The sequence below is a fragment of the Euleptes europaea genome, chromosome 4 (assembly GCF_029931775.1).
Source record: "Euleptes europaea isolate rEulEur1 chromosome 4, rEulEur1.hap1, whole genome shotgun sequence".
In the NCBI taxonomy this organism is placed as follows: Eukaryota; Metazoa; Chordata; class Lepidosauria; order Squamata; family Sphaerodactylidae; genus Euleptes; species Euleptes europaea.
In genome coordinates, this window is record NC_079315.1 from 11,778,894 (window position 1) to 11,803,813 (window position 24,920).

General features: G+C 50.8%; 1 protein-coding gene and 4 pseudogenes across 1 annotated transcript in view; 1 reads left to right on the forward strand and 4 right to left on the reverse strand.

Annotated features, from left to right (window-relative positions):
- NOP2 (NOP2 nucleolar protein) overlaps positions 1–5,055 on the forward strand; it is a 28,899-nt gene extending 23,844 nt beyond the window's left edge. Inside the window, exons 13-16 of the mRNA XM_056848431.1 lie at positions 1,266–1,388; positions 1,492–1,589; positions 2,264–2,394; positions 4,715–5,055. Coding sequence (XP_056704409.1) covers positions 1,266–1,388; positions 1,492–1,589; positions 2,264–2,394; positions 4,715–5,055 — 693 coding nt within the window. The remainder of the gene's footprint in view (positions 1–1,265; positions 1,389–1,491; positions 1,590–2,263; positions 2,395–4,714) is intronic.
- Positions 5,056–16,452: 11,397 nt separating this feature from the next.
- Positions 16,453–16,629, reverse strand: LOC130477197 (U2 spliceosomal RNA; annotated as a pseudogene).
- Positions 16,630–17,289: 660 nt separating this feature from the next.
- On the reverse strand, positions 17,290–17,466 carry LOC130477196 (U2 spliceosomal RNA; annotated as a pseudogene).
- Positions 17,467–17,751: 285 nt separating this feature from the next.
- On the reverse strand, positions 17,752–17,963 carry LOC130477195 (U2 spliceosomal RNA; annotated as a pseudogene).
- Positions 17,964–22,711: 4,748 nt separating this feature from the next.
- On the reverse strand, positions 22,712–22,823 carry LOC130477198 (U2 spliceosomal RNA; annotated as a pseudogene).
- Positions 22,824–24,920: the final 2,097 nt, after the last annotated feature.

The window sequence follows — 24,920 nt, forward strand, 5'->3', positions numbered from 1 at the left end:
AAAAGGCTGTTCTTAACATTTTCTGTCCTGTCCAGAACCAAAAAAAGTTCCTTAAAGCTAAGGGGACCCTTAACTGACAGTCTTTCCAACTCCAATTGCCCCCCCACCAGTTAGTCAACTAAAGTTTTAGTTGCTTCTTCAGCTTTGCTTGTCTCCCCCTCCTTTTTTGGGGTGGTAGTACTGACCTATGGATACTGTGGACTTCCCCAAAAACAAATCAGTGGGTTATAGATCAGATCAAGCCTGAACTGACCCTGGAAGCTAAAATGACTAAACTGAGGCTATCGTATTTTGGTCACATTATGAGAAGACAAGAGTCACTAGAAAAGGCCATCATGATAGGAAAAGTTGAGGGCAGCAGGAAAAGAGGAAGACCCAACAGGAGATGGATCAACTATAAAGGAAGCCACGGACCTCAGTTTGCAAGATCTGAGCAAGGCTGTTAAAGACAGGATGTTTTGGAGGACACGAATTCATAGGGTCGCCATGAGTCGGAAACGACTTGACAGCACTTAACACACACACACACACATAGTACTGGTCTCCCTTTTCAGAGCAGTTACAGTGAAGCTGAGCATCGTGAAAAGGAGCTCACTCCTTAGCTCAGGGGCGTCAAACATGCGGCCTGAGGACCGGATCTGGCCCCCAGCGGGCTTTTATCCGGCCCTCGGAGCTGAGGCACCTAGTCCCCCTTTCCCCCCTCCCCCAGTCTTTTCTGTGCTTCCCAGGGCCCGTGCGTGGCCAGGGAGGGGGTAAGGAAGGCTTCTGCCCAGTCGGCCAGGGCCACGTGCGCGGCCAGGTGTGAATGGGGGGAGGCTTTTCTCTTTTCTTCCTCTTTTCTGTCACCCTCCTTTTCTTTCCCCCTCTCTCCCTCTTTTTCTCCCTCCCTCCCTCCCTCCCTCCCTCCCTCCCTCTCTCTTCTTCTTTCTTTCTTTCTTTCTTTCTTTCTTTCTTTCTTTCTTTCTTTCTTTCTTTCTTTCTTTCTTTCTTTCTTTCTTTCTTTCTTATTTATTTATTTATTTCTGTGCACAGGGCCCGGCCCAATCAAGTGACATTTATGTCATATCCAGCCCTCCTAACAAATGCGTTCGACACCCCTTCCTTAGCTAGTGGTGGAGTTTATTAAGCTTGTGTTATGTGTGCCATGCGGAAGGCGCATGGGCATTTCTGGACACGGGTGTAGCGGTTGCAGTGATACCCGATTTGCTTTTTCAAACGATTACTCTTTCGGGACTGAAGCCCACCCCCCACCTGTTCTCTTCCAGGACGTGAAGGACATTTTGCGCTGTGCGCATCTGCAGAAGGAGCTGATCCTCAGCGCCATCGACTCGGTCAACGCCGCCTCGGAGACCGGGGGCTACATAGTTTACTGCACGTGTTCAGTCATGGTGAGGGCTCCCCCTCTCCTCCCCCGGTGGCTCAAATAAGGGAGGGAGTCCAGTGGTATTCCGGGCTTGGGGCAATCTGATCGTTTCTTCTCCATGTTTGCAGGTGGAGGAGAACGAATGGGTGGTGGATTACGCCCTGAAGAAGCGCAACGTCCGCCTGGTGCCGACAGGACTGGACTTTGGCAAAGAAGGGTTTGTCAGGTGGGTGCCCAGAATCCTAACCTTTTCGTGCTCGCCGCGTTTGTTCATCTCAGTTTTTCGGAATACCACCACCACGCAGATTGCCTGCTTATATTTATTATTTGACAACTCCTCGTCTTTCTAGAGCCTTCTGATTAGCTAGACTGAATGCAAACCCGTCTATAGTCATGCAGGGCAGAATTTTGAATATTCCATACCCAGACAAGACCTGTCCTTGCTCTTCTGGCTCTATTGATTCACTAGCTCATGCCCTCTTGGAATGCCACTTTTATGAGCAACCCCGATCACGTTATATCTCTCCCCTTTTAACATACAAATCTAATGCCTCTGTGTCTGACATAATGCCTTTTTTATTAAGTGACAGGGATCCCAAGGCTACATTGTCAGTGGCAAGATTTATTTCAGTCCTTATATCCCTCAAACATTAGATTTAAAATTATGCTTCTCAAGATCGACGGATCAAGGAGCTTCTAAGGGACAAAAGGGGGGGGAAAGGAAAGAATCCTAACTCTGCGATCCTCTGCAGAGTTGCCCCATTCAAAGCCTGTTGATATCCATGGGCTTAGACTGGAGTGCCTCAGCAGAGGATTGTGCTGTTCAGAAACCGAAGTGGTTCCAGCGCGTTCACCCTGGGAAGGTTGTGACCCTTTCCATCTTTCGATTGCGATTCCTAGGTTTAAGGAGCGCCGTTTCCACCCGTCTTTGAAGTCCACGCGGCGTTTCTACCCTCACACACACAACATGGATGGCTTTTTCGTCGCCAAACTCAAGAAATTCTCCAACACCATTCCTCAGGCTCCACAAGGTAACGGAGGCGGGGGGTCACCTCGTCAGGAACTGACGAGGAATTACAAGTAATGTCCATCTAGACATTAGGAAGAATTTTCTAACAGTTAGAGCGATTCCTCAGTGGAACAGGCTTCCTCTGGAGGTGGCAAGCTCTCCTTCCCTTGAGGTTTTTAAGAAGAGGTTAGATGGCCATCTGTCAGCAATGCTGATTCTGTGACCTTAGGCAGATGATGAGAGGGAGGGCATCTTGGCCATCTTCTGGTCACTAAGGGTGTGGAGGGGGAGGTAGTTGTAAATTTCCTGCATTGTGCAGGGGGTTGGACTTGATGGCCCTGGTGGTCCCTTCCAATTCTATGACTCTATAAACTGGTTTTCAGCTGACCCCTTCTCCCCCACACACCACATTCCGGTTCTCGGATCAGGAAATTAATTTCCGCAGCAGAATAAATTCCGAAGCTGACAATCAGCAGAGTTTTCAGAACTGTTTGGTGCTTCTTAAGCACAGATTGGGTTTAGCATTATCAAATCAACGTGAATTTAATGTTGTAACCATAGGTCAAAACATAACATAACCTCACATATAGACACAAACACAAGATTGTACCATAAGTAAATAACAGTAGAACATATCAAAATACAAGTATAAACTATAAATCCCACCCAATCACTATTTAAAATTGCCCAGTACTCAACACAGCTAAAACTTGAGGTTACAGTTCAAATAAGAATCCTTATTGAACACATCAACACATGAAGCTGCCTTATACTGAATCAGACCTTTGGTCTATCAAAGTCAGTATTGTCTACTCAGACTGGCAGCGGCTCTCCAGGGTCTCAGGGCAGAGGTCTTTCACATCACCTACTCACCTTGTCCCTTTAACTGGAGATGCTGGGGGTTGAACCTGGGACCTTCTGCAGGCCAAGCAGATGCTCTACTACTGAGCCACAGCCCCTCCCTTTTTATGAAGTAGAGGACATGCACGTCTTCCTAATTTTAATAGACAAGAACATAAAAGTAGCCATTTGAAAAGTAACATAAAGGAGTGGCTCTGCCAGTAAAAAATGAATGCATTCCTCATCAGAACTTGAAAAATTAATAATGCAGCAGTTTACAATAGACACCTTGTGAAGCAGGTGGGGCTGAGAGAGATCTGAGAGAACTGTGACTGGCCCAAGGTCACCCAGCTGGCTTCATGTGGAGGAGCGGGGAAACCAACTCGGTTCTCCAGATTAGCCTCCACTGCTCATGTGGAGGTGTGGGGAATCAAACAAGGTTCTCCTGATCAGAGTCCACCACTCCAAACCACCGCTCTTAACCACTACACTACGCTGGCTCTCACAAAGCCATCACCTTTTTAAGAGGAGTGTCCCACTCGGTTTACAAGTAGTCAGTGGTTCAAACCAACCTTGGAAATAACTTGAAGATGGGAATGAGAAATTGTCCTACCCTATAGTACATGAGAGGAGCCCCGTGGCGCAGAGTGGTAAGCTGCAGTACTGCAGTCAAAAGCTCTGCTCACGACCTGAGTTCGATCCCAACGGAAGCCAGTTTCAGTTAGCCGGCTCAAGGTTGACTCAGCCTTCCATCCTTCCGAGATTGGTAAAATGAGTACCCGGCTTCCTGGGGGTAAAGGGAAGATGACTGGGGAAGGCACTGGCAAACCACCCCGCAAAGTCTGCCTAGTAAATGTTGGGATGTGACGTCGTCCCATGGGTCAGGAATGACCCGGTGCTTGCACAGGGGACCTTTACCTTTATAGTACATGAGAGAAAATAATAGAAATCAGTGTTATACAGCACACTGAAGAAGGCTCCAAGAAACTATTATGTTTCTAGATCACCAACTGTGCAAGAAACTTGGAGTGTTTTAATACTTACCATTACAATAGGAATGGAATACCGCTGTTTGGAATATTCAAGATACACTTTGCTTTGAGGATTTCCATTCATGGACTTCATATGGACTGTACTGTATGTTATTCCTCACTTGGAGGAGTTCTATTTTCCATATTGTACACCAGATTAGATTGTGTCCTTGGGATTAATATATTTGGAGTGTGGTTATATGCTTGGCATCCTGTACTTTTTTTCTGATTTAGCTTCTAGTCCCACCCCCTGCTTAATGCAGGATCAGCCTAGAGCATCCCTGACAAGGGCTTGTCCAGTCTCTGCTTAAAGACGGCCAGGGATCTGGAGCTCACCACCTCCGTAGGTAGCCAATTCCACTGTCCAACAGCTCTTACTGTAAAAAAGGTTTTCCTAATATCCAGCCGGTACCTTTCCTCCCGCCATTTAAACCCATTATTGCATGTCACCTCTGTTCGTTCTCCTTCCAGATGAAGAACCTACTGAGGAGCCAGGTGTGCCATCCACAAAGGAGGAATCTCCTCCGGTTGCGGCTGCCGCACCTCTGCCGGCATGGAAGAAACCAAAGGGTTCAAAAGGAGGCGTTAAGGATCAGGTTGCGAAACGGGCGTTTTCGGCATTGACGGCAGCCCGTACACAGCCTCAAGGAGAGTTGAAAGCGAACAAGCGGAAGAAATGGGCCCTGGCTGCGGGGCGAGGCTCCTTCCAGAAGCGGCCTAGGCACTCGAAGGCTGCCCGGCCGTCTCCCGGAGGGCCGAGGGCCCACCAAGCCCCCGGAAAGAAGCGCAAGGTGCCCCGGAGCCGCCAGTAAGACTGGGGGGGGGGTGGGCTCCCGTCCAAGGCATGTGTCCTGGTACTACTTTGTACTGGATTGGCCTTCAGGTGTTTCTATTATTTAACTTAACTCTCTGGTCATGCTGTCTGAATGAGACTTGTCGGTCATTAAAGATTTTCTATTTGGTCGCAACGTGTGTGTGTAAACATCTGGCTGAGAGCTCAGTTTCCGCTCCTGCTGTTAACTGCGCTGGTGCCTCTGCCAGTAGTTACTCCCAGGCTTGGAGGAGCTAGAAGGAGGAGGAGAAGAGTTGGTTTTTATATGCTGACTTTCTCTACCACTTAAGGAAGAATCAAGCCGGCTTACAATCACCCTCCCTTACTCTCCCTGAACAGACACCCTGAAGTAGGTGGGGCTGAGAGAGCTGCGACTAGCCCCAGGTTACCCAGCTGGCTTCGTGTGGAGGAGTGGGGAAACCAACCTGGCTCACCAGATTAGCCTCTGCAGCTCATGTGGAGGAGTGGGGAATCAAGCCCGGTTCTCCAGATCAGAGTCCACTGCTCCAAACCATTGCTCTTAACCACTACACTATGTTGGTTACTGCCAGGTGTCTGCCTCTTGTTGTTGGAAATCCCTGTCTTTCCACCTTGTGAGGTCTTTTGAAAGGGAGACGTGATAGAGGTCTATAAAATTATGCATGGTATAGAGAGGGTGGACATAATGCCAGAACACGGGGTCATCTGCTAAAGCTGGAGGGTGAGAGATTCAAAAGAGAATAAAAGGAAGTATTTCTTCACACAACACATAGTTAAGTTGTGGAACTCCCTGCCCCAGGATGTGGTGATGGCTGCCAACCTGGATGGCTTCAGGAGGGGAGCGGACATGTTCACAGAGGAGAGGGCTATTCATGGCTACTAGTCATGATGCGTGCCTATTCTCGACAGTATCACAGGAGCATGCCTATTATATTAGGTGTTGTGGAACACAGGCAGGATAATGCTGCTGTAGTCGTCTTGTTTGGGGGCTTCCTGGAGGCCCCTGCTTGGCCATTGTGTAAACAGACCGCTGGAGTTGATGGGCCTCGGTCTGATCCAGCAGGGCTCTTATGTTCTTATGAATCTGCCTGGGGAGGTTCATTTCACAGTCTCTCTGATCTGGAAGGTAACACTCCTGTGTTGTGTCCCTAGCATTCTCCTGAGCATAAATATTAATGTTTGTTCCTCTAGCCCTGGCAGGTTGTGTTGTACGAGTCGATCAGAGACTTGGTAGAAGCAAGGGGGGAAACTATTGGGTTAAAAATCAGGCTGACCTGCGCTGTGGATGGACCAGCCTTCAGGTGAACCCAGAGCGGACTCGACCATAAAGAAAAGTTTCTGATTCTTGCCTCGCAGCTGCTGTTCAGGTTTGGCTGCCTCCTGCCAATTCCTTTCCTTTCTCCCTTAGAAACTTCTCAGTTCATAAATATTGAGCAGCATCTATTGTTTAAGGGATATAAGGGCTGAGATAAATTTTGCCACTGCCAATGTAACCTTGGGATCACTCTCGTTTAATAAATAGGGTATTAATTCAGACACAGAGGTACTAATCCAGTCTGTTAGAAGAGGAATAATATAACTTGATCTTAGATCCTCATAAAAATGACATACCAGGAGCATGTGTGCTAGAGAATCAATTGAACCAGAAGAACATGGGCAGATCCTTCCCGAATATGGTAGGTTCATGTATCTACCTTGCATAAGCATAGAAGGGTTAGCATTTAGTCTAGCAAGGAAAAAAAGGCTCTTAAAAAGCTAGGCATTGTTAAGAAATAGGTATAAGCGGGCAAGCAACATGGGAGAGGAATTCCGAAGAACTGAGATGAGCAAATGCGGCGAGCACAAAATTACATGCTAATATCTCTTTAATACGTTTTTTTAATTTCACAGTAAACCTCTGATCCTGCCAATTCAGGTCATCTCCTTCTATTACCTCCTAGCCTAACATCGCAGCCTCGTTCTTCCCACTAGCAAAAATACCCATCGCAATAGTGCGGATGTACGAACCGAAAGGAGTCCTGGGGTATTTGAGAGGCTAACAGATTCATTAAAACCATTCTTAGTGGGTTAGAGCCTGCTTTGTTGAGGCATTTATTCCCCCCACCCTGGAAGAAGAAATAGAGTTGATTTTTATATGCCAGCTTTCTCTACCGCTTAAGGGAGACTCAAACCAGTTTACAATCACCTTCCCTTTCCCACAACCGACACCCTGTGAGGTCGGTGGGGCTGAGAGAGCTGTGACTTTCCCAAGGTCACCCAGCTGGCTTTGTGTGGAGGAGTGGGGAGAGGTGGAGTCCCCATCTTTGGAGGTCTTTAAGCAGAGGCTAGATGGCCATCTGTTGGGAGTGCTTTGATTGTGGGATCCTGCATGGCAGGGGGTGGCCCTTGTGGTCTCTTCCAACCTTGTGTTCTTGTAAAATCCAGTTCACCAGATTAGCCTCTGTGCTCATGTGGAGGAGAGGGGAATCAAACCTGGTTCTCCAGATCAGAGTCCACCGCTCCAAACCACCACTCTTAACCACTATATCATGCTGGCTCTCTGGAACGCACATGAATGTATGGAATATTTGTATAGTGCTAGGACACTATACAAATCTTCCATACATTCATGTGAGTTCCAGACAGAACCCTGAAAGGTTATCCATGCATTTTCAACGAACCGTTGCAGTTCGCACCAAGGCTAGCCCGTCCGCTGGGCAAAACTAGGTGATTACCTATGTCACCAGAACTGGGTAACACCCCTGAGTTTGAGGATCAAAAGCAGAGAGGGAGCTGAGAGTTCCTCCTATCGAAAAAGGAGGGGATACATACAAAACACAACTACAATACTATCCCTTATAGGTGACCTCTTGAGCTGTTCCATTATACTGTGTGTGTAAAGTGCCGTCAAGTCGCAGCCGACTTATGGCGACCCCTTTTGGGGTTTTCATGGCAAGAGACTAACAGGTGGTTTGCCAGTGCCTTCCTCTGCACAGCAACCCTGGTATTCCTTAGTGGTCTCCCATCCAAGTACTAACCAGGGTTGACCCTGCTTAGCTTCTGAGATCTGATGAGATCAGGCTAGCCTGGGCCATTCCTGTTCTAGTAAAAATGGATTCTAGTCATGATGCATACCTATTCTCTCCAGGATCAGTGGAGCATGCCCATTATATTAGGTGCTGTGGAAGACAGGCAGGACAATGCTGCTGCAGTTGTCTTGTTTGGGGGCTTCCTAGGGGCACCTGGTTGGCCCCTGTGTGAACAGACTAGTGGACTTGATGGGCCTTGGTCTGATCCAGCGGGGCTTTGCTTATGTTCTTATTATAATTACATTATACATAATTATATTAGGTGTTGTGGAGCACAGGCAGGATAACGCTGCTGCAGTCTTGTTTGTGGGCTTCCTAGAGGCACCTGATTGGCTACTGTGTGAACAGGCTGCTGGACTTGATGGACCTTGGACTGATCCAGCAGGGCTTTTCTTGTGTTCTTATGTAATCTCTTTGTAAATATGTTCTCCTGAACATTTCTAAAATCCTCTGCATGCATTCCTGAGCCAGAATAAGGTCAGATGCTGTGGGGTGTTTCAAGTTCCCTCCCTCGTAATTTCATTCTAAATAGCAATGCTTACTCTTGACAGGGATTGTCACTTAGTGACGCACACTTTTTCCCAGAAATCTTGGCTCCTGCAGTTTGCAAAGATCTGGTTAAAAAGGCGTCATGCGCTGCCTGGCACAATCTAGGGAGCTAGAAGAATTGCTGAATAAGGTTTCTAGGGGTCAGAGAGTAAAGCTGTGGTGTTCTGCTCTTCCCACTGCTTGATAGAAGCAGAATAAATGATGTGTAATACATGCCTCGTCCCTCCCTTAACTCACAACTGTAGTTACATTATTCTAACATCACTAGTGAAATGGCTGGTTGCCACGTGGATGATGAAATCCGCATAGTGGGGCCACCTGCAAACAAGGGAGGGGTCTCCTACATATTCAAAGGATGCCTTAGTTATGCACAAAATTTACTTTGACCCAAAAGGAAGGGAGGAGATGATTCCTGGCCTGATGAGGCCTCAATACGCTTGAAAAAGAAGGAATGTTGAGAGCATCTCTGTGTTGGCTAAAGGAATAGGGGGGATATTTGCCTACTCAAGTCCTGAAGAACTGATAAGAGTCCTGGAAAAGGAGATTCCAGGAGGTGGGATGGGATATCCATATTTCCCCCATTTATTGACTCTTTGCAAGCCCCCAACTTATTGCACAGATTTGCAATACAGGTACAATTGATTTGCTGTAAGAGTATTTTTGACTCTTTGTACAAAGAGTATTGCTTCAAACTCTGTGGTCCATTAATCAGCTGCAAGTAGTTTACATTCCAAACTGGCACTGTGCTCAAGAAGGAACTTTTACTGGACTCTTTAGTGTGTTGTGTTTTAACTAAAGGATGGTTTCAAAGCTATTAAAGAAGGCAGTATTTACATTTGATTTAGTTTTAGCTCTAATGATATAAGGGCCTCATAACATAAGAAAGAATAGCCAGGGTTGCAGGGGGACACTAACGATAAACATGAGAATTGGGATTTTCAAAAGTCTCTGTAGAGCAATGATCATCTAGAAATTTGAGAATCTCAGCCGGTGCGGTGTAGTGGTTAGCATCAGAATAGGACGTGGGAGGGATGGGTTCAAATCCCCATTCAGCCACAGGCCACGCACTGCCTCACGTCTTAACCTACCTCACCGGGGTGTCTTGAGGATAACATGGAGAAAAGAAAATCTTGCCTGCTCCCCTGGATTCCCTTGAGGAAGGGCGGGATAAAAATGCTTGTACGCTTTTATAACTTGTTTCTGAACCAAGCAGTTTCTAGGAATGTTGTCAGAAGATAAGTATGTGACCGTGATGAGTGAGGAGGAGAGAACTTTTGCCATCAGTGTTGGACTTTCCCAAAGCGCTTTAGAGGTTATAAAAATTCCTTTTGCATTCATACCAACTCCCTGCAGTAAAACAGGCTGTACAAAGTATAGAAATTTGAACTGGTTTCTGTGGCTGTGCAGGGACCTGCTGTATCCAGGCGGTAGAGGGATGGGATGGGATGCTGAGGCCCCCCGTTCCCCCACCTGTCCCTTGCACATAGGATCATAGAATCATAGAGTTGGAAGGAACCACCAGGGTCATCTAGTCCAACCCCCTGCACAATGCAGGAAATTTACAACTACCTCTCTCCCCACATCCCCAGTGACCCCTACTCCATGCCCAGAAGATGGCCAAGATGCCCTCCCTCTCATGATCTGCTTAAGGTCATAGAATCAGCATTGCTGGTTTGCTCACACTGGTATTTCCTGGTGGCCTTACACAGTGGCCTATCCCTTCTCGCTGGGATCCCAGCAAAGAATTCAGGATTAGGGGAAGCTAAATCTGATCTAGCCAGGCTTCGAGCAGGAACCAATATATAGGAATGGCTTATTTGTGTCTCATCTCAATTCTGTGCAATGCCAGGCATCTCAGCAACCCCCACCCTTCCAAAATGGGCATTGCTTGTAGAAGAAGAGTTGGTTTTTATATGCTGACTTTCTATCCCACTGAAGGAAGAATCAAACCAGCTAACAATCACCTTCCCTTCCCCTCAACAGACACCCTGTGAGGTAGGTTGGGCTGAAAGAGCTGTGACTAGCCCAAGGTCACCCAGATGGCTTTGCATGTAGGCGTGGGGAAACAAATCCAGTTCACCAGATTAGCCACTACCACTCATGTGGAGGAGCAGGGAATCAAACCCGGTTCTCCAGATCAGAGTCCACCGCTCCAAACCACCGCTCTTAACCACTACACCACTACACCAAACAGGCTTCTTGGGCAATCCCCCGACCTGGATGGTTCAGGTTTGCCTGATCTCATCATATCTGAGAAGTAAAGCGGGGTCAGCACTGGGTGCTACTTGGATGGGAGACGGTCAAGGAAGTCCCCCGTTGCTAGCCAGAGGTAGGCTGTGGCAAACCACCTCAGGCCATCTCCTGCATTGAAAACCTTAGGGGTGTCGAACTCATTTGTTACGAGGGCCGGATAGGACATAAATGTCGCTTGGCCTGGCCATGCGTACCATTAACGTTTAATGACCAGATCTTGAGTGGGGTTGTGGTGGCTGGCTCACAGGACGGATAAGAGTTCTCAAGGAGCCAGATTCGGCCCTCGGGTCATATGTTCGACACCCCCGGGGGTAAGTTGGCTGCAACTTGACAGCGCTTTCCACCACCATTTGGGAAATCTGAAAGCCATCAGCTGCTGTCTCCATATCTGAAAAAAGGGTGTTTTTTGGGGGAGGGGGTGTTAGCTTGGAGCAGCTGGAACATTTGTCACTCGGATGTGTTATTTTGACAGCTGGGAGTGGCACTGTGCCAACCCAGAGTGTCTGGCCACTCTCTGGACAGCTGACGTTAAGACTGCGCACCCATGCAGGCATACTTGGGCACAAGTCCCATCTTGCTGACTGGAGCCTTTCCTCTGAAATATGTGGATCTGAAGCAGCAGTTCCCAAACTTTTTGAGTCACGGAGCACTTTTCGGGAGAGAAATTAATCAGGGAGCACTAATTTTCACCTAGCACCTGTATACTAAACTGAATGGCAGTAGTATTTTTCTTTCCAATCTCTTCACGGAGCACTAGATGTTTCATGGAGCACTAAGTGCTCCGTGGAGCCCAGTTTGGGAACCGCTGATCTGAAGGCTAACTACTTTCCCTCTTTGTTATGAAGGCAAAGCGGTTCCCCCCAGAATTCAATGGCACTTACTCCTAGGTAAGCCAGGGGATGGCTATGTGCAAAGACTTGGAGCTGAATATTGTCGCAAAAGACATGTTTTCAAGGTGATTCAGATACTCCCCCTTCCTTTTCCTGCCACAGTTTTTAAAGGCAACTGCCCTTGGAAGGATTTGAACTCTCAACCAGGGGAACAAATAAAGCCTGGTATGCGGCTGCCTAGGGGGGAGTGGTTGTGTGGCTCAGGTCTGCACGGCGCTGGAGGCAACTTAGGGGTCAGTTCCTTGAAGAGCGTGTCACTCCAGGGCTTTTTAGAAAGATTTGGAACTCCACAAGGGGTATTTGACCAATTTGAGCATGTAGCTTGGGATGTTTTTGACACATGTGCCTTTCCCCAGTGTATATGCACATACTCCCCCCCCCCACTAGTCACATCCACAATGCTTATAAAGCCTACAAAGAGAAGGAGATCAAAAACACATTAGAAAATCTTAAAACAAAAGTTGTGGTAATGTCTTAAGACCAGCTAAAGTAAGGCAACGGAGTGGGTAAGTTCAGGAGGAGGAGGAGAGTATTTGAAGGGCTGTCGTATAGAAAATGGTGCAGAGTTGTTTTCTGTTGCCCCAGAAGGTCGGACCAGAAACAACGGGTTGAAATTAAATCAAAAGAGTTGTCGTCGAGACATTAGGAAGAATTTTCTAACAGTCAGAGCGGTCCTCAGTGGAAGAGGCTTCCTCTGGAGGGAGTGAGCTCTCCTTCCCTGGAGGTTTTTAAGCAGAGGATAGGTGGCCATCTGTCAGCAATGCTGATTCTATGACCTTAAGCAGATCATGAGAGGGAGGGCACCTTGGCCATCTTCTGGGCATGGAGTAGGGGGTCACTGGGGGTGTGGTGGGGGAGGTCGTTGGGAATTTCCTGCATTGTGCAGGGGGTTGGACTAGATGACCCTGGTGGTACCTTCCAACTCTAGGATTCTAAGAAGAAAAGAAGACAAAGAAGAGTTGGTTTTCATATGCTGATTTTCTCTACCTTTCTAAAGCTGAATCAAACCGGCTTACAGTCTCCTTCCCTTCCTCTCCCCACGACAGACACCTTGTGAGGTAGGTGAGGCTGAGAGAGCTCAAAGAGAACTATGACTAGCCCAAGGTCACCCAGCTGGCTTCATATGGAGGAGTGGGGGAAACATACCCGGTTGACCCAGTTCTCATAATATGAACAAAGTACGACAGCCTCAGTTTAGTCATTTTAGCTTCTAGGGTGAGTTCAGGCTTGATTTGATCTGTAACCTACTCATTTGTGCTTTTTGGCCGTCCACGGTATCCGTCACACTCTCCTCCAACACCACATTTCAAAGGAATCTACTTTCTTCCTATCAGCTTTCTTAATTGTCCAGCTGTCACACCCATACATAGTAATAGGAAATACGATGGCATGAATCAACTTGATCTTGGCTCCCAGTGACTAGCCTGCACTATCCAATTTAGAGAGGACTAATGCAGAGGAGGACTTGAATTTTGAAGCGCACGTTTAGGGGAAAAGCATGCGATGGTGCCTGTGATCGTTGTTTTGCGAGAAGTGCGCAGTGCTTGCTGACTTCATCTGAACCTCGAGGAAGAGCTGAGCCAGCAGCAACGCCAGCCCTGTAACCGCCGCCGTGAACGCTCCGCCAAATCTGCACCCCCAGTCTACTCGACTCCTCTTTTCATGTGCCAGCCCCTGATTTAAGCCTCACATTCATTTACGCATGGGAGGTTTTGCCTTGGATTCGCTGCTCTCTAGATGCACAGTTTTCCTATCCCAAATGCTCAAAACTAAAAAATAAGCCCCCGTGCCGAGTTTTAAGAATTGGGATGGGGGGGAAATGTGCATCTAGAGAGTGGCAAATCCAAGGCAAAAACCTCCCATGCGTAAATTGCCTGAGGCAGGGACCAGCCTCCCGTGGGAAAGCGAATGCGCGTTGGTGCTGGTAATCATATAGGCCATTTATGCAGGGTCGATTTTGGTGCTCGCTCAAAGCTGCTTTTTTAAATCCACTGATAGGATGGAGAAACTTTTGAAAAAACATAACCTACAAACAGTGTTTAAACCCACCAAGAAAATACAACAAATGCTACGATCAGCAAAAGACAAAAGAGACCCCCTCACCTCTGCAGGAGTATATCGTATACCTTGCAGCTGTGGAGAAGTTTACATCGGGACCACAAAACGCAGCATACAAACAAGGATAAAAGAACATGAAAGATACTGCAGACTTGGCCAACCTGAGAAATCAGCAGTGGCTGAACATGGACTGACCCAAACAGGACACAGGGTCTTATTCCAAGACACTGAAAGACTGGACAATTCTACCAACTATTTTGTCAGATTGCACAGAGAAGCCATTGAAATTCATAAACATCAGCACAACTTTAACAGAAAAGAGGAGAGTTTAAGAATGAATAAGGCTTGGCTTCCTGCCCTGAAAAACCTCCAGACAAAGACAACATTCAACAATAGCCATACAGATTAGCTTTGGATTACACACATTAACAGATCACTTCAGGATACAATGGTTCCATATTAACATACCATACCCTCATTAGCACATTATCTTGATACTTACAGGACAATACTTTTGCAGGACAATACTCAGCTCAAACCCAACCCCTTTCTGACTATATATTACTCTTCCTACACCCTTGACACCGAGAGACACTGTCCTTCAGTGTTACTACTCTGAAGATGCCTGCCACAGTTGCTGGCGAAACGTCAGGAAAGAAAATTCCAAGACCACGGTTACACAGCCCGGATAACCTACAAGAACCACTGAGGTTTTAGTTTAGAAAAAACAACTCATACATTTACATATTTTGCGTTAAAAAAAAAAGCACAATAACAGAGCTTTCAATGATGCAAACTTTTACCTTTCAATAAAAAGTTGCTTGTATTTGGCATGCATATCTCCAGGACTCGTCCTCTGCTCAGCCACCGGACATTATTGCTAGGGTTGCCAGGTCTCCAGCCACCACCTGGAGGTTGGCAGCCCTAGTAGAGGAAGGGAAGGGGGAGGGATGGAGAAAGGAAGGAACTGGGAAAGGAAAGAGAATGAAGGAACTGGGGAAGGAAGGAAGAAAGAGGGGGGAGGGACGGAGAAAGGAAGGAAGGAAGGAAGAGGGGAAAGAAGAAAAGAACTGGGAAAGGAAAGAGAATGAAGGAACTGGGGAAGAAAGGATGGAAGGAAGGAAGGAAGGAAGGAAGGAAGTGTCCTGGGTCGGGCCTCAAGCCCCACCCAGGACTTGCTCCAGGGAGCACACCCGAAGTTCTCCCCCACTCCCCATTACCGGCAGCTCTGGGGAGGCGGTGAGGCAACGGCACAGGATGGCGGAGACATTGGGCCCCGGCGCGGCGGCATCGGGCACCTCCCAGCTGGCTGTCGGGGGCAGGGGGCAGCGAAAGCAAGGGCAAGCACGCCAACACTCGCGACCCCGCCAGCCTGCGGGCGACCTTAGGGGACAGGGAGGGAGAAGGCAGAGGCCACGCAGGCACGCCCAAGCCGGAGGACTCGAGGGTGGCTCCGGCTACCCCACAAGCTTACCGCAGGAGTCAGGGACGAGCGCGAGCGGGGGAGAGGGGGAGGACGGCGGGAGACGGCAGGCCTTTCTCTGGCGGACGCGCTGCTGTTGAGGAGCCGCCTGCCCCTCCGCGAGCGCCCTGAAAAGGAGGAGGCGGCGGGGGGCGAAAACGGCAGGGGGAGAGGCACCTGAGGAGGAGGACGATGGCGGCGGCGGCCTGGAGCTGGACTTTTGGGAGCCGCCTTAGGGGGACGAGGAGGAGGAAGGCGGCGAGGAGGAGCTGCTGCTGGAGCCTGGAGGAGGAGGCCCTGCCTGGTTGCTGCTGGCCTCCCCGCCGCCTATCAGCTGTTGCGGGGGAAGAGCGGGGGAAGAGGAAGTAGCCAGCCGCGTGCGTGCGAGGCAGGAAGCTGACGCACCCACGCACGCACGGTGGGGGGGGAGCTAAGCTGAGAGAGGGAGGGGCACAGACGACCCGGGAGGCCGCGTGTGCCGGCGGAGAGGGCTATGCGTGCCGGAAGTGGCGCGCGTGCCATAGGTTCGCCAACATGGTTATATGTTGTGGCGTATCGTGTTGACTCAAGCCACATACACATAATCTTTTCTCAAAAGGAATATTTTTAAACCTGCCAAAGGGAGAGCATTCAGCCTGGTGAGCATAAATGCCCTCCGGATTTAAATACTAAACCAGTATTTGGAACCCAGATAACCAGGAATAGTGATATTTCATGGCTCCCTGATATCTAGATCTGAAAAATATCAAAAAAAATTTTTGAGATGCACATCCCTAATTGTGGCTCCCCTCCAGTGGCTTAGGTGGGCAAGCTGGGTTTCTGGGCACTGAGGGCACCCCCCCAATTGAGGATAGGGGGCAACCCGCTTCCTTGTACTGTGTAATACTGTGGTAGTGCAATACTGTGGTATGGTATGGAAACTGCTGTCAAGTCACAGCAGATGCCCAGAGCTGGTTTGCCATCCCCTGCCTGTGCCTGAGAAAGTTGTGAAAGAGTAATATTAAAGGGGGGGGAGAGAAAGAATGACAAAATGAAGAGAAAGGGATAAAGACTATTTTCTTAGTGATGGGCAGAAAAATATTTCAATCTGTCTTTTAACCAGCAATATTCTCCCCGAGGGGAGGTGCACCGTTCCTGGAGGTACTGCAATACCAGGTCGATGCGTGGAGTGGATGGAGCAAGTCCCTATTCCATCTCCCAGTTCCAAAAATCCATTTAATATATAGTCCTCAGATAGAGGATGTGTCAGATATTAAACTGATAAGAACAGATTGACTTTTATTCAGAGAATGTTTCAAGCAGTGACGGGCCCCGTGGCACAGAGTGTTAAGCTGCAGTACTGCAGTCAAAAGCTCTGCTCACAACCTGAGTTCAATCCCAATGGAAGTCGGTTTCAGGTAGCCGGCTTAAGGTTGACTCAGCCTTCCATCCTCCCGAGGTCGGTAAAATGAGTACTCAGCTTGCTGGGGGTAAAGGGAAGATGACTGGGGAAAGCACTGGCAAACCACCCTGGAAACAAAGTCTGCCTTGGAAACGTCGGGATGTGACGTCACCCCATGGGTCAGGAATGACCTGGTGCTTGCACAGGGGACCTTTACCTTTTTTTCAAGCAGTACAAATGGTAGGGAACCTTGAGTCAATACAAACCAGTCCCGGAAAACGCAGGTGCATGCATTCCATGCGACAGTAATAAAGTGCAAAGACAACAGGAGATACCTCCGCATACACGGACTGTCCAGTAGCTAAGAAAAATTGAGCAGAGTCCACAGGGAGATAGTCCATAGTGGGGGAGCAGGGCAAAGTCCTGGCCCCTTTACTTTCAGAGTCCATAGGGATACAGTCGAAAGACATAGTAAAAAAATTAGAAAAAGAAATAAGAACAGGAGAAACATAAGAAAGTTGAAAGAAGAAGAAATATTTCAATCTGTTTTTTAACCAGTGATATTCTCCCCGAGGGGAGGTGCACCGTTCCTGGAGGTACTGCAATACCAGGTCGATGCGTGGAGTGGACGGAGCAAGCCCCTATTCCATCTCCCAGTCCCAAAAATCCATTTAATATATAGCCCTCAGATAGAGGACGTATCAGATATTAAACTGATAAGAACAGATTGACTTTTATTCAGAGAATGTTTCAAACAGTACAAACGGTAAGGAACATTGAGTCAATACAAGCCAGTCCCGGAAAACGCGGGTGCATGCATTCTATACAACAGTAATAAGGAGCAAAGACAACCGGAGATACTTCCGCATACACAGACTGTCCAGTAACTGATAAAATTGTCCAGAGTCCATAGGAAGATAGTCAATGGAGTCCATGGAAGGGGAGCAGGGCAAAGCTCTGGTCCCCCCCATAAGGAACAAGTACCGGATAGAGAAATATTTCAATCTGTTTTTTAACCAGCAATATTCTCCCCAAGGGGAGGTGCACCATTCCTGGAGATACTGCAATACCAGGTCAATGCGTGGAGTGGATGGAGCAAGCCCCTATTCCATCTCCCAGTTTCAAAAATCCATTTAATATATAGTCCTCAGATAGAGGACATATCAGATATTAAACTGATAAGAACAGATTGACTTTTATTCAGAGAATGTTTCCAACAGTACAAATGGTAGCGAACATTGAGGTAATACAAAGCAGTCCCGGAAAACGCAGGAGCATGCATTCTATGCGACAGTAATAAAGTGCAAAGACAACAGGAGATACTTCTGCATGCTCAGACTGTCCGGTAACTAACAAAATTGTGCAAATTCCAAAATTGTGCAAAGTCCATAGGGATATAGTCCAAGGTCCAAAATTGTGCAAAAGTCCATAGGGATATAGTCCAAGGTGGTGGAGCAGAGCAAAACTCTGGATCCTCCACCATGATTGTCCAGAGTCCAGAGTCCAGGGTGGGGGAGCAGGGCAATCCCTGGACCCTTCACTGTAATTGTCCAGAGTCTATAGGGATATAGTTCAAGGTGGGAGAGCAGAGCAAAGCCCTGGACCCCTCACAGTGATGGTCAGCGAGGCCTGGTCAGTCCTCCTCGTCGTCTACAGTCCTTGGGCGTAGAGCCTGGATGTCTTCAACAGGTTGTTCAGCGACTGGGAAAGTTGTCTAGAGTCCATAGGGGGGTAGTTCATGGTGGCTCGTGAGGCTGAGTCCGCTGCGGGTGCGCTCTGTGGCTCTCCTCCTCTGGGGCCAGGAGGGCAAGTCGGTTGTGGCTCCCTTCTCCTGGAATTGGGAGGGCAATCTGGATCCTCGTACTGGCGATGGCCAGAGACATGTTCAACGTAGATGTCTCTGGACCACCGTATGGTGTCAGACACCATAAGTCTGCGCATCAGCTTGGCGTATCTCTTGCCAACGCCACAGGCACGCAGTACTGGTTCGTTCTTGGGGTCCCATCCACCCAGGGCTCCCACTAGCAGGGCATGAACCTCGACCTCGAAGCCCTGTTGCCTGAGAGTGTCTGCCAGGGGAGTGTACTTGCGGTGCTTCCTTTCCCTGGCCTCTTCCATGGCAGCTTTCCGGTTTTCAAAGGGGATGGTGACGTCAACCAGCACAATCCTCTTCATGTCGTCATTACGGAGCACAATGTCAGGTCGCAGTTGGCTCCCAGTCCCTGGCACCGTTCTGTTGAGAACGACGGTGCCCTCCGAGTCGGGGATGGCTCGGGCCAGGCGCTGCACAACTGCATCGTGCCGGAGCTTCCAGGCGGTGGAATGGGGGGGGCAGCCGCAGAGGACATGGGGCAGGGTCTCGTTGGGGTACCCGCAACGTCGGCAGCGCTTGTCACGGTTCCCAGATCGTACTGTCCCATTGAGAGGCATGACATTCAGGCGAGCCCGGTGAATAAAGCGCCAGTCAGCAAAGCGGGTGAAGTCCCCCCGGGACATGAAGTGGTTGCTGGCATCCCACTGTGAGGTGACCTCAAACACCTTGCCCTGGTCCGGTTTCCGTCGCAGTTCTGTAGCGTATTTCTCTTTCATGGCGGCCTTCAGGAGGCGTTCCAAGGACCGTCGCTGCCCAGCTTTGATGAGGGAGAGTTCAGGCGGGTTGTCTCGACGGAGGGCCACAGCGAGGGAGTTGGTCTCTGGGTCCCAGGCCCACTGGCAGCCGATCCGCTTGTTGAGGCGCCGGGTGGCATTCCTGGTTCGTGTCCAAAGAGAGGCAAAGTCCCCCCCGTCCCGGCCAAACTCACCCTCCAGGGAGCCGCTGAGGTAGTTCGCAAGGTCTTCGTTGGTGGGGTCTCTGAGTAGCCGCTTTTTGGCCACGGTGTGAAGGGTGCCATCGGCGATAGTTCTCACGGTGGGGTCAGGGCAGGTGAGCAGGCGGAAGGCGTGTGTGACCACCGCAATGTCACCGTGGTCTCCCATCCTCGGTGTTCCGGCTCCCCCCTGGCAATGGGGCACGCGTAGGATGTCATTTGTGGCTCTCTTTGGGAGGTTGAGCCACTTCTTCAGCACGGCCGTGATGGACCGGTCGGCCTTGTTCAGGGGCATCTTGGCCACGGCAGAACCCCTGAGGACAAAGGAGATCCTGGGCAGTAGAAACGTGTTCAGGGCCTCAATCTTCTGCCAGGGAGCCAGCAGCGAAGCGTCGATCTTCTCTGCATCAGATACGATGTCCCGAATTGTCGCCTCTGGCGTCTGTGCAGCCCGGAAGCCAGTCGGGGTCCCCAGGTGCTTGTAGGTCTCTCCGTCAGCCAGGTGGGGCATTGGCTGGCCCTGGACTGAGAAGACGGAGGGCAGGACCCGGTCCTTCAGGCTCCCGTCAACGTGGAGGGAGGCGCACTTACTGGCGTTGAAACGTAGTCCCATCCAGTTGGCGGCGGCGGCGGCGGCATCCAGCATCTGCTGCAGTTTTCCGGGGCTCTCTGCGACCAGCACCAGGTCATCTGCATAGGCCAGAACGCTGACCTTCTCATTGTGCAGATGAAATCCGCCTGGGCCGTTGGAGATGTGGCGGAGGAGGGGCTCTAGGGCCAGGTTGAAGATGATGGGGCTCAGTGGGCAGCCCTGTTTCACCCCACAGCGGATTGGGATCTCTGGGGTTTCCCCCTCCACAGCCCGGATGGTGGTGGTGCAGCCGGTGTAGATCTCCCTCACCAGGCCCAAGAGGTCTTCTGGCATGCCCATCTCGGTCAGCGTGGCAAAGATATGGTTGTGCGGGATGGACCCAAAGGCATTGGAGAGGTCCAGCCAGGCTACTGCACACTGCTTCCTGGAGCGGCGGGAAGTGTCGAGCACACTCTGCAGAATAAAGTTGTGCTCGTAGCAGCCCTCGCAGGACATGAAGCCTTTCTGTTGGGCGCTGATGGCACCTCCTGTGATGGCCCAGTCGGTGATACGGGCGGCAAGGCAGCTGGCATACATTTTGTAGATGGTGCCACACAGGGAGATGGGCCTCCAGTTGCTGGGGTCTGCTGTGTCACCCTTCTTGTGGGCCAGTACTGTCATGGCCTTCTTCCAGGCGGAGGGCGTGCGGCCAAAGTGCTTGCAGCCGTTGAAGATGGCCGCTAGCACGTGGCAGTGGGGGTCTTGGCGTTTGAGGAGGTTGTAGCGGATGCCATCTTTACCAGGGGCGGTGTTCTGCGTTCGACGCAGCCTCACGTCCACTTCCTCGGCGGTGAACTCTCTTCCCAGGGATGGGTATGGTTGGATGCTGGGCAGAGGAGGGAGGTTGTCGGGGCGCTGGGCCTCACGTGCGTCGTCCCTGTCAAAGATGCTGGAGTAGAAGCGGTGGAGCTCCTCGCCGGGTATGGTGCAGAAGGGGGAGGGCCCCCCAAGGATCTCTCGCACGGCCTTGGCTCTATTTGCGCGATAGAGCTTCTGGATGCGGGATGCGGCCCTGGGGTCATAGCCGCGTGCTGGGTTCCGCCTCCTGACCCCGCCTCTGTGGGTGGTGGGGCAGGGTGCCGGGGCAGTACTGGGAGCAGCGTGGGCGGGCCTGCCTCCCTCTGTCCTCGGCAATCCAGCTTTCTCCGAGAGCTCAGTGGTGAACTCTTGGATGGTCCGCTCCAGGTCCTCGAAGGTGCCGGCCCCTCCCAAACGCACCATCCAATCAGCCTGCCACGGTGTGGGGGCCCTGTCCCCCTCCTGGCTGTCAGGGATAGGCTGGGACAGCCGGGCTGGGGGAGATGCTTGTTCTGCTGGTCGTGGGGGTGGCACCGGTGGAGCAGTAGGAACCAGCTGCAACCGGGTAGGCGTTGAGCGTGGGCTTGGTTGGGTGGATGTCGTTGCTGGTGGCTGGTCCTGGAGAGGTCTTGTGGGGATGGGCGTGGTGGTGTTGGCTACAGCGGGTCTCTCCACGACAGACAGTCCGGGGGAGGGGGTTCCCCTGGGTTGGGGGCTTACCAATGGAGGAGCTGGTTGGGCCCTGGTCCTGTGTCGCCTCTTCCGAGTCGCCTTCCTTCCTGTTGCCGGCTCAGGGTTGGTGGTCGGTGCATCAAGGACGGGCAGGAGGGCTGGAGGGCAGGCTGGAGACTTCTCTTCTCGGGGGGTCGGAGGCTGGGGGGCAGGAGCGTGAGTGGAGGCTGCAGCAGGTTCTGGGGGGGGCTCGGGGTCGGAGCCCAGACGCAGGATCTGGCAGAGGGCAAAGCGGTTGATCTCCTCCAAGTCTTCATCTGTGGAGTGAGGCGAGGTGGAGGGTGCCAGCGGGCCCTTGAACCTCAGGTCACAGGAGAGGTGGTGGCGGATGACATCTGGGGCGTTGTTGAAGGAGGCTTCGCAGTCTGCACACACAAAGAGGACCCTCCTGGCGTGGATGCGCTTGAAGTGCCCAGCCAAGTCACGGATGGTCACATACTTGGCCTGGAGGCGGCAGGGCTTGCAGCCAAAGATGCCTGTTTGCGGATAGCTGATCCGCTTAGGCCTCCCCCCTCTGGGGTCAGGGGAGCAGGCCCGCGGGGCTCCCTCTCCCCTTCTCCTGAGGGCCCCACGTGTCCGCGCTGCAGGCCCCCCAGCAGGTGATCGGGGGCGGAGCCGGACCGCACGCAGGGGGCCCTGCGTGGGTGGCACCTGACTCCCCCTAGGCCGAGCCTTCTCGGCTGGTGGGCCCGCGGCTGGTGGGCCCACAGCTGCTTCCTGCTGGGGGCTCAGGCCAAGTAGCATCCTCGCTGTCTTCTCCAGTTGGGCCTTCGTCGCATCCATCTCCGAGGAAGCTGGGGGATCCTCCTGGTCTGCCATCTTCCATGCCCTTAAAAGGACAGGCAGTGCGGCTGCGGGTCACCATCTCCGAGGAAGCTGGGGGATCCTCCTGGTCTGCCATTTTCCTTGCCCTTAAAAGGGCAGGCAGTGCCGCTGCAGGTCATGGATCAGCTTCAGGCTTCTGAGGAGTGATGTTGAGCGATTTCAGTAAGTGCCTCTGGTAGGGCACTTGGTAGAAGAAAGGGGGGAGGGGGAGAAAAAAAAAAGGGGGGGATCTTGAATAGATCTAGTCTAGCTCTGCCATTAAACTGATAAGAACAGATACTACACTTGATCTTAGCCAAAAGGCCGAGAAGCGATAACGCCACTGTTTGGAAAACGGGTTCCCGTACCAGCCTGATGCACTTCTGGCTTAAGAGAGCAAAGCCACGCCCTGAGGTCCCCAACGCCACGGCCGGCCGGGGTCCCAAGAGCCCCCATTGCATCCCAAAAACGCTGCTCCGTCCGCCTTGCAGGTCATCCGCCTCCTGAAAGACACGTGTATGTCATAATTGGTAGATTCTGGCTCAGTTTCATGATGTTGGCTGCCGGGGCTCAGACCGACATTGGCTACTAATCTGCATGTTTCCGCCTCCTTTCCCATGATGCCCTGCGCTTCTGTTAACCCTTGACAGTCACCGCTCATGCCCGGACGGTTCCCTTCCTGCAACGTTGCGTCCTGTTTTCCAGCTCCGAGAACCAACTGCTCAAAGAAGCAGGACGTTTCAGACTATAGGGCGGAAACGCACGGTCGCTTGAGCCTCCTTTCTTCCCTGTTCCAGCCAGGATTCAGCCAGGATCGAACGCGCGGACGTTCCAAGAACGTTCAGCCAGGATCGAACGCACGAACGTTCTTCCCTGTTCCAGCCAGGATTCAGCCAGGATCGAACGCACGAACGTTCCAAGAACGTTCAGCCAGGATCGAACGCACGAACGTTCTTCCCTGTTCCAGCCAGGATTCAGCCAGGATCGAACGCACGAACGTTCCAAGAACGTTCAGCCAGGATCGAACGCACGAACGTTCTTCCCTGTTCCAGCCAGGATTCAGCCAGGATCGAACGCACGAACGTTCCAAGAACGTTCAGCCAGGATCGAACGCACGAACGTTCTTCCCTGTTCCAGCCAGGATTCAGCCAGGATCGAACGCACGAACGTTCTTCCCTGTTCCAGCCAGGATTCAGCCAGGATCGAACGCACGAACGTGCGTTCGATCCTGGCTGAATCCTGGCTGGAACAGGGAAGAACGGAGGCTCAAGCGACCGTGCATTTTCGCCCATAGGGTTAGGGAGAAAGGGCACAAGGGAAAGACCACCGTGCATTAGTGCATTCCTGCCTTTGCAGTCCGACACACATCATGCCTCCGCATCCTCCAGATTCCTATTTTCTTCCTCTTCCTTTCATTTCCTTGTTGCTTTGTTTTGCTCTGGCCGCCCATCGCTTTCCACAATCCAAATCTTATTCTGCTCAACTAATCTTCAAGACGAGAACAGCCACAGGCTTCCCAGGAAGGAATCAAGCTAACTTTTTTTTTTTTTTAAGCAGACCAGTGAGTTAAAGTAAAATTGCCAGCTCTCTGAAACATCTGCAGTTGCGTCTGGAACTTTTTCTGCCCCTCCCCTCTCTTCACAGCTTTGGATTGCACCCCCCCCACTCCAAAACTGTAGAGGAAGAAGAAGAGTTGGTTTTTATATGCTGACTTTCTGTACCACATAAGGGAGACTCAAACCGGCTTACAATCACCTTCCCTTCCCCTCCCCACAACAGACACCCTGTGAGGTAGGTGGGGCTGAGAGAACTGTGACTAGCCCAAGGTCACCCAGCTGGCTTCTTGTGTAGGAGTGGGGGAAACAAATCCAGTTCACCAGACTAGCCTCTGCCTAGGGTTGCCAGGTTCCTCTTTGCCACCCGTGGGAGGTTTTGGCGGCGGAGCCTAAGGAGGGCGGAGTTTGGGGAGGGGAGGGACTTCAATGCCATAGAGTCCAATGGCCAAAGCGGCCATTTTCTCCAGGTGAACTGATCTCTATCGGCTGGAGATCAGTTGTAATAGCAGGAGATCTCCAGCTAGTACCTGGAGATTGGTAACCCTATCCGTTCCCCTGGAGAAAATGGCTGAATTCAGATCTGTTTAGTTTTAAATTGGTTGAATGTTACATTATATTATAGACGTTAATGATTTATTGTATGATGTTGTTCAACTGAATATTGTGTATGTTGTTATTGATGTGAATTGCCCTGAACCCCACCCTGGTTGGGAAAGGGTGGGATAAAAATTAATAAAATAAAATAACATTTCAAAGTCACACACCAATCTTCCTGCCCAAGCGTGCAGAAAGCAATGTACCATTTAACACCAGATAAGAGAAAAATAAACGTTCAGGCCCATCCTATACCATCCTAAAGAGCCTGAAGCCAACAGGT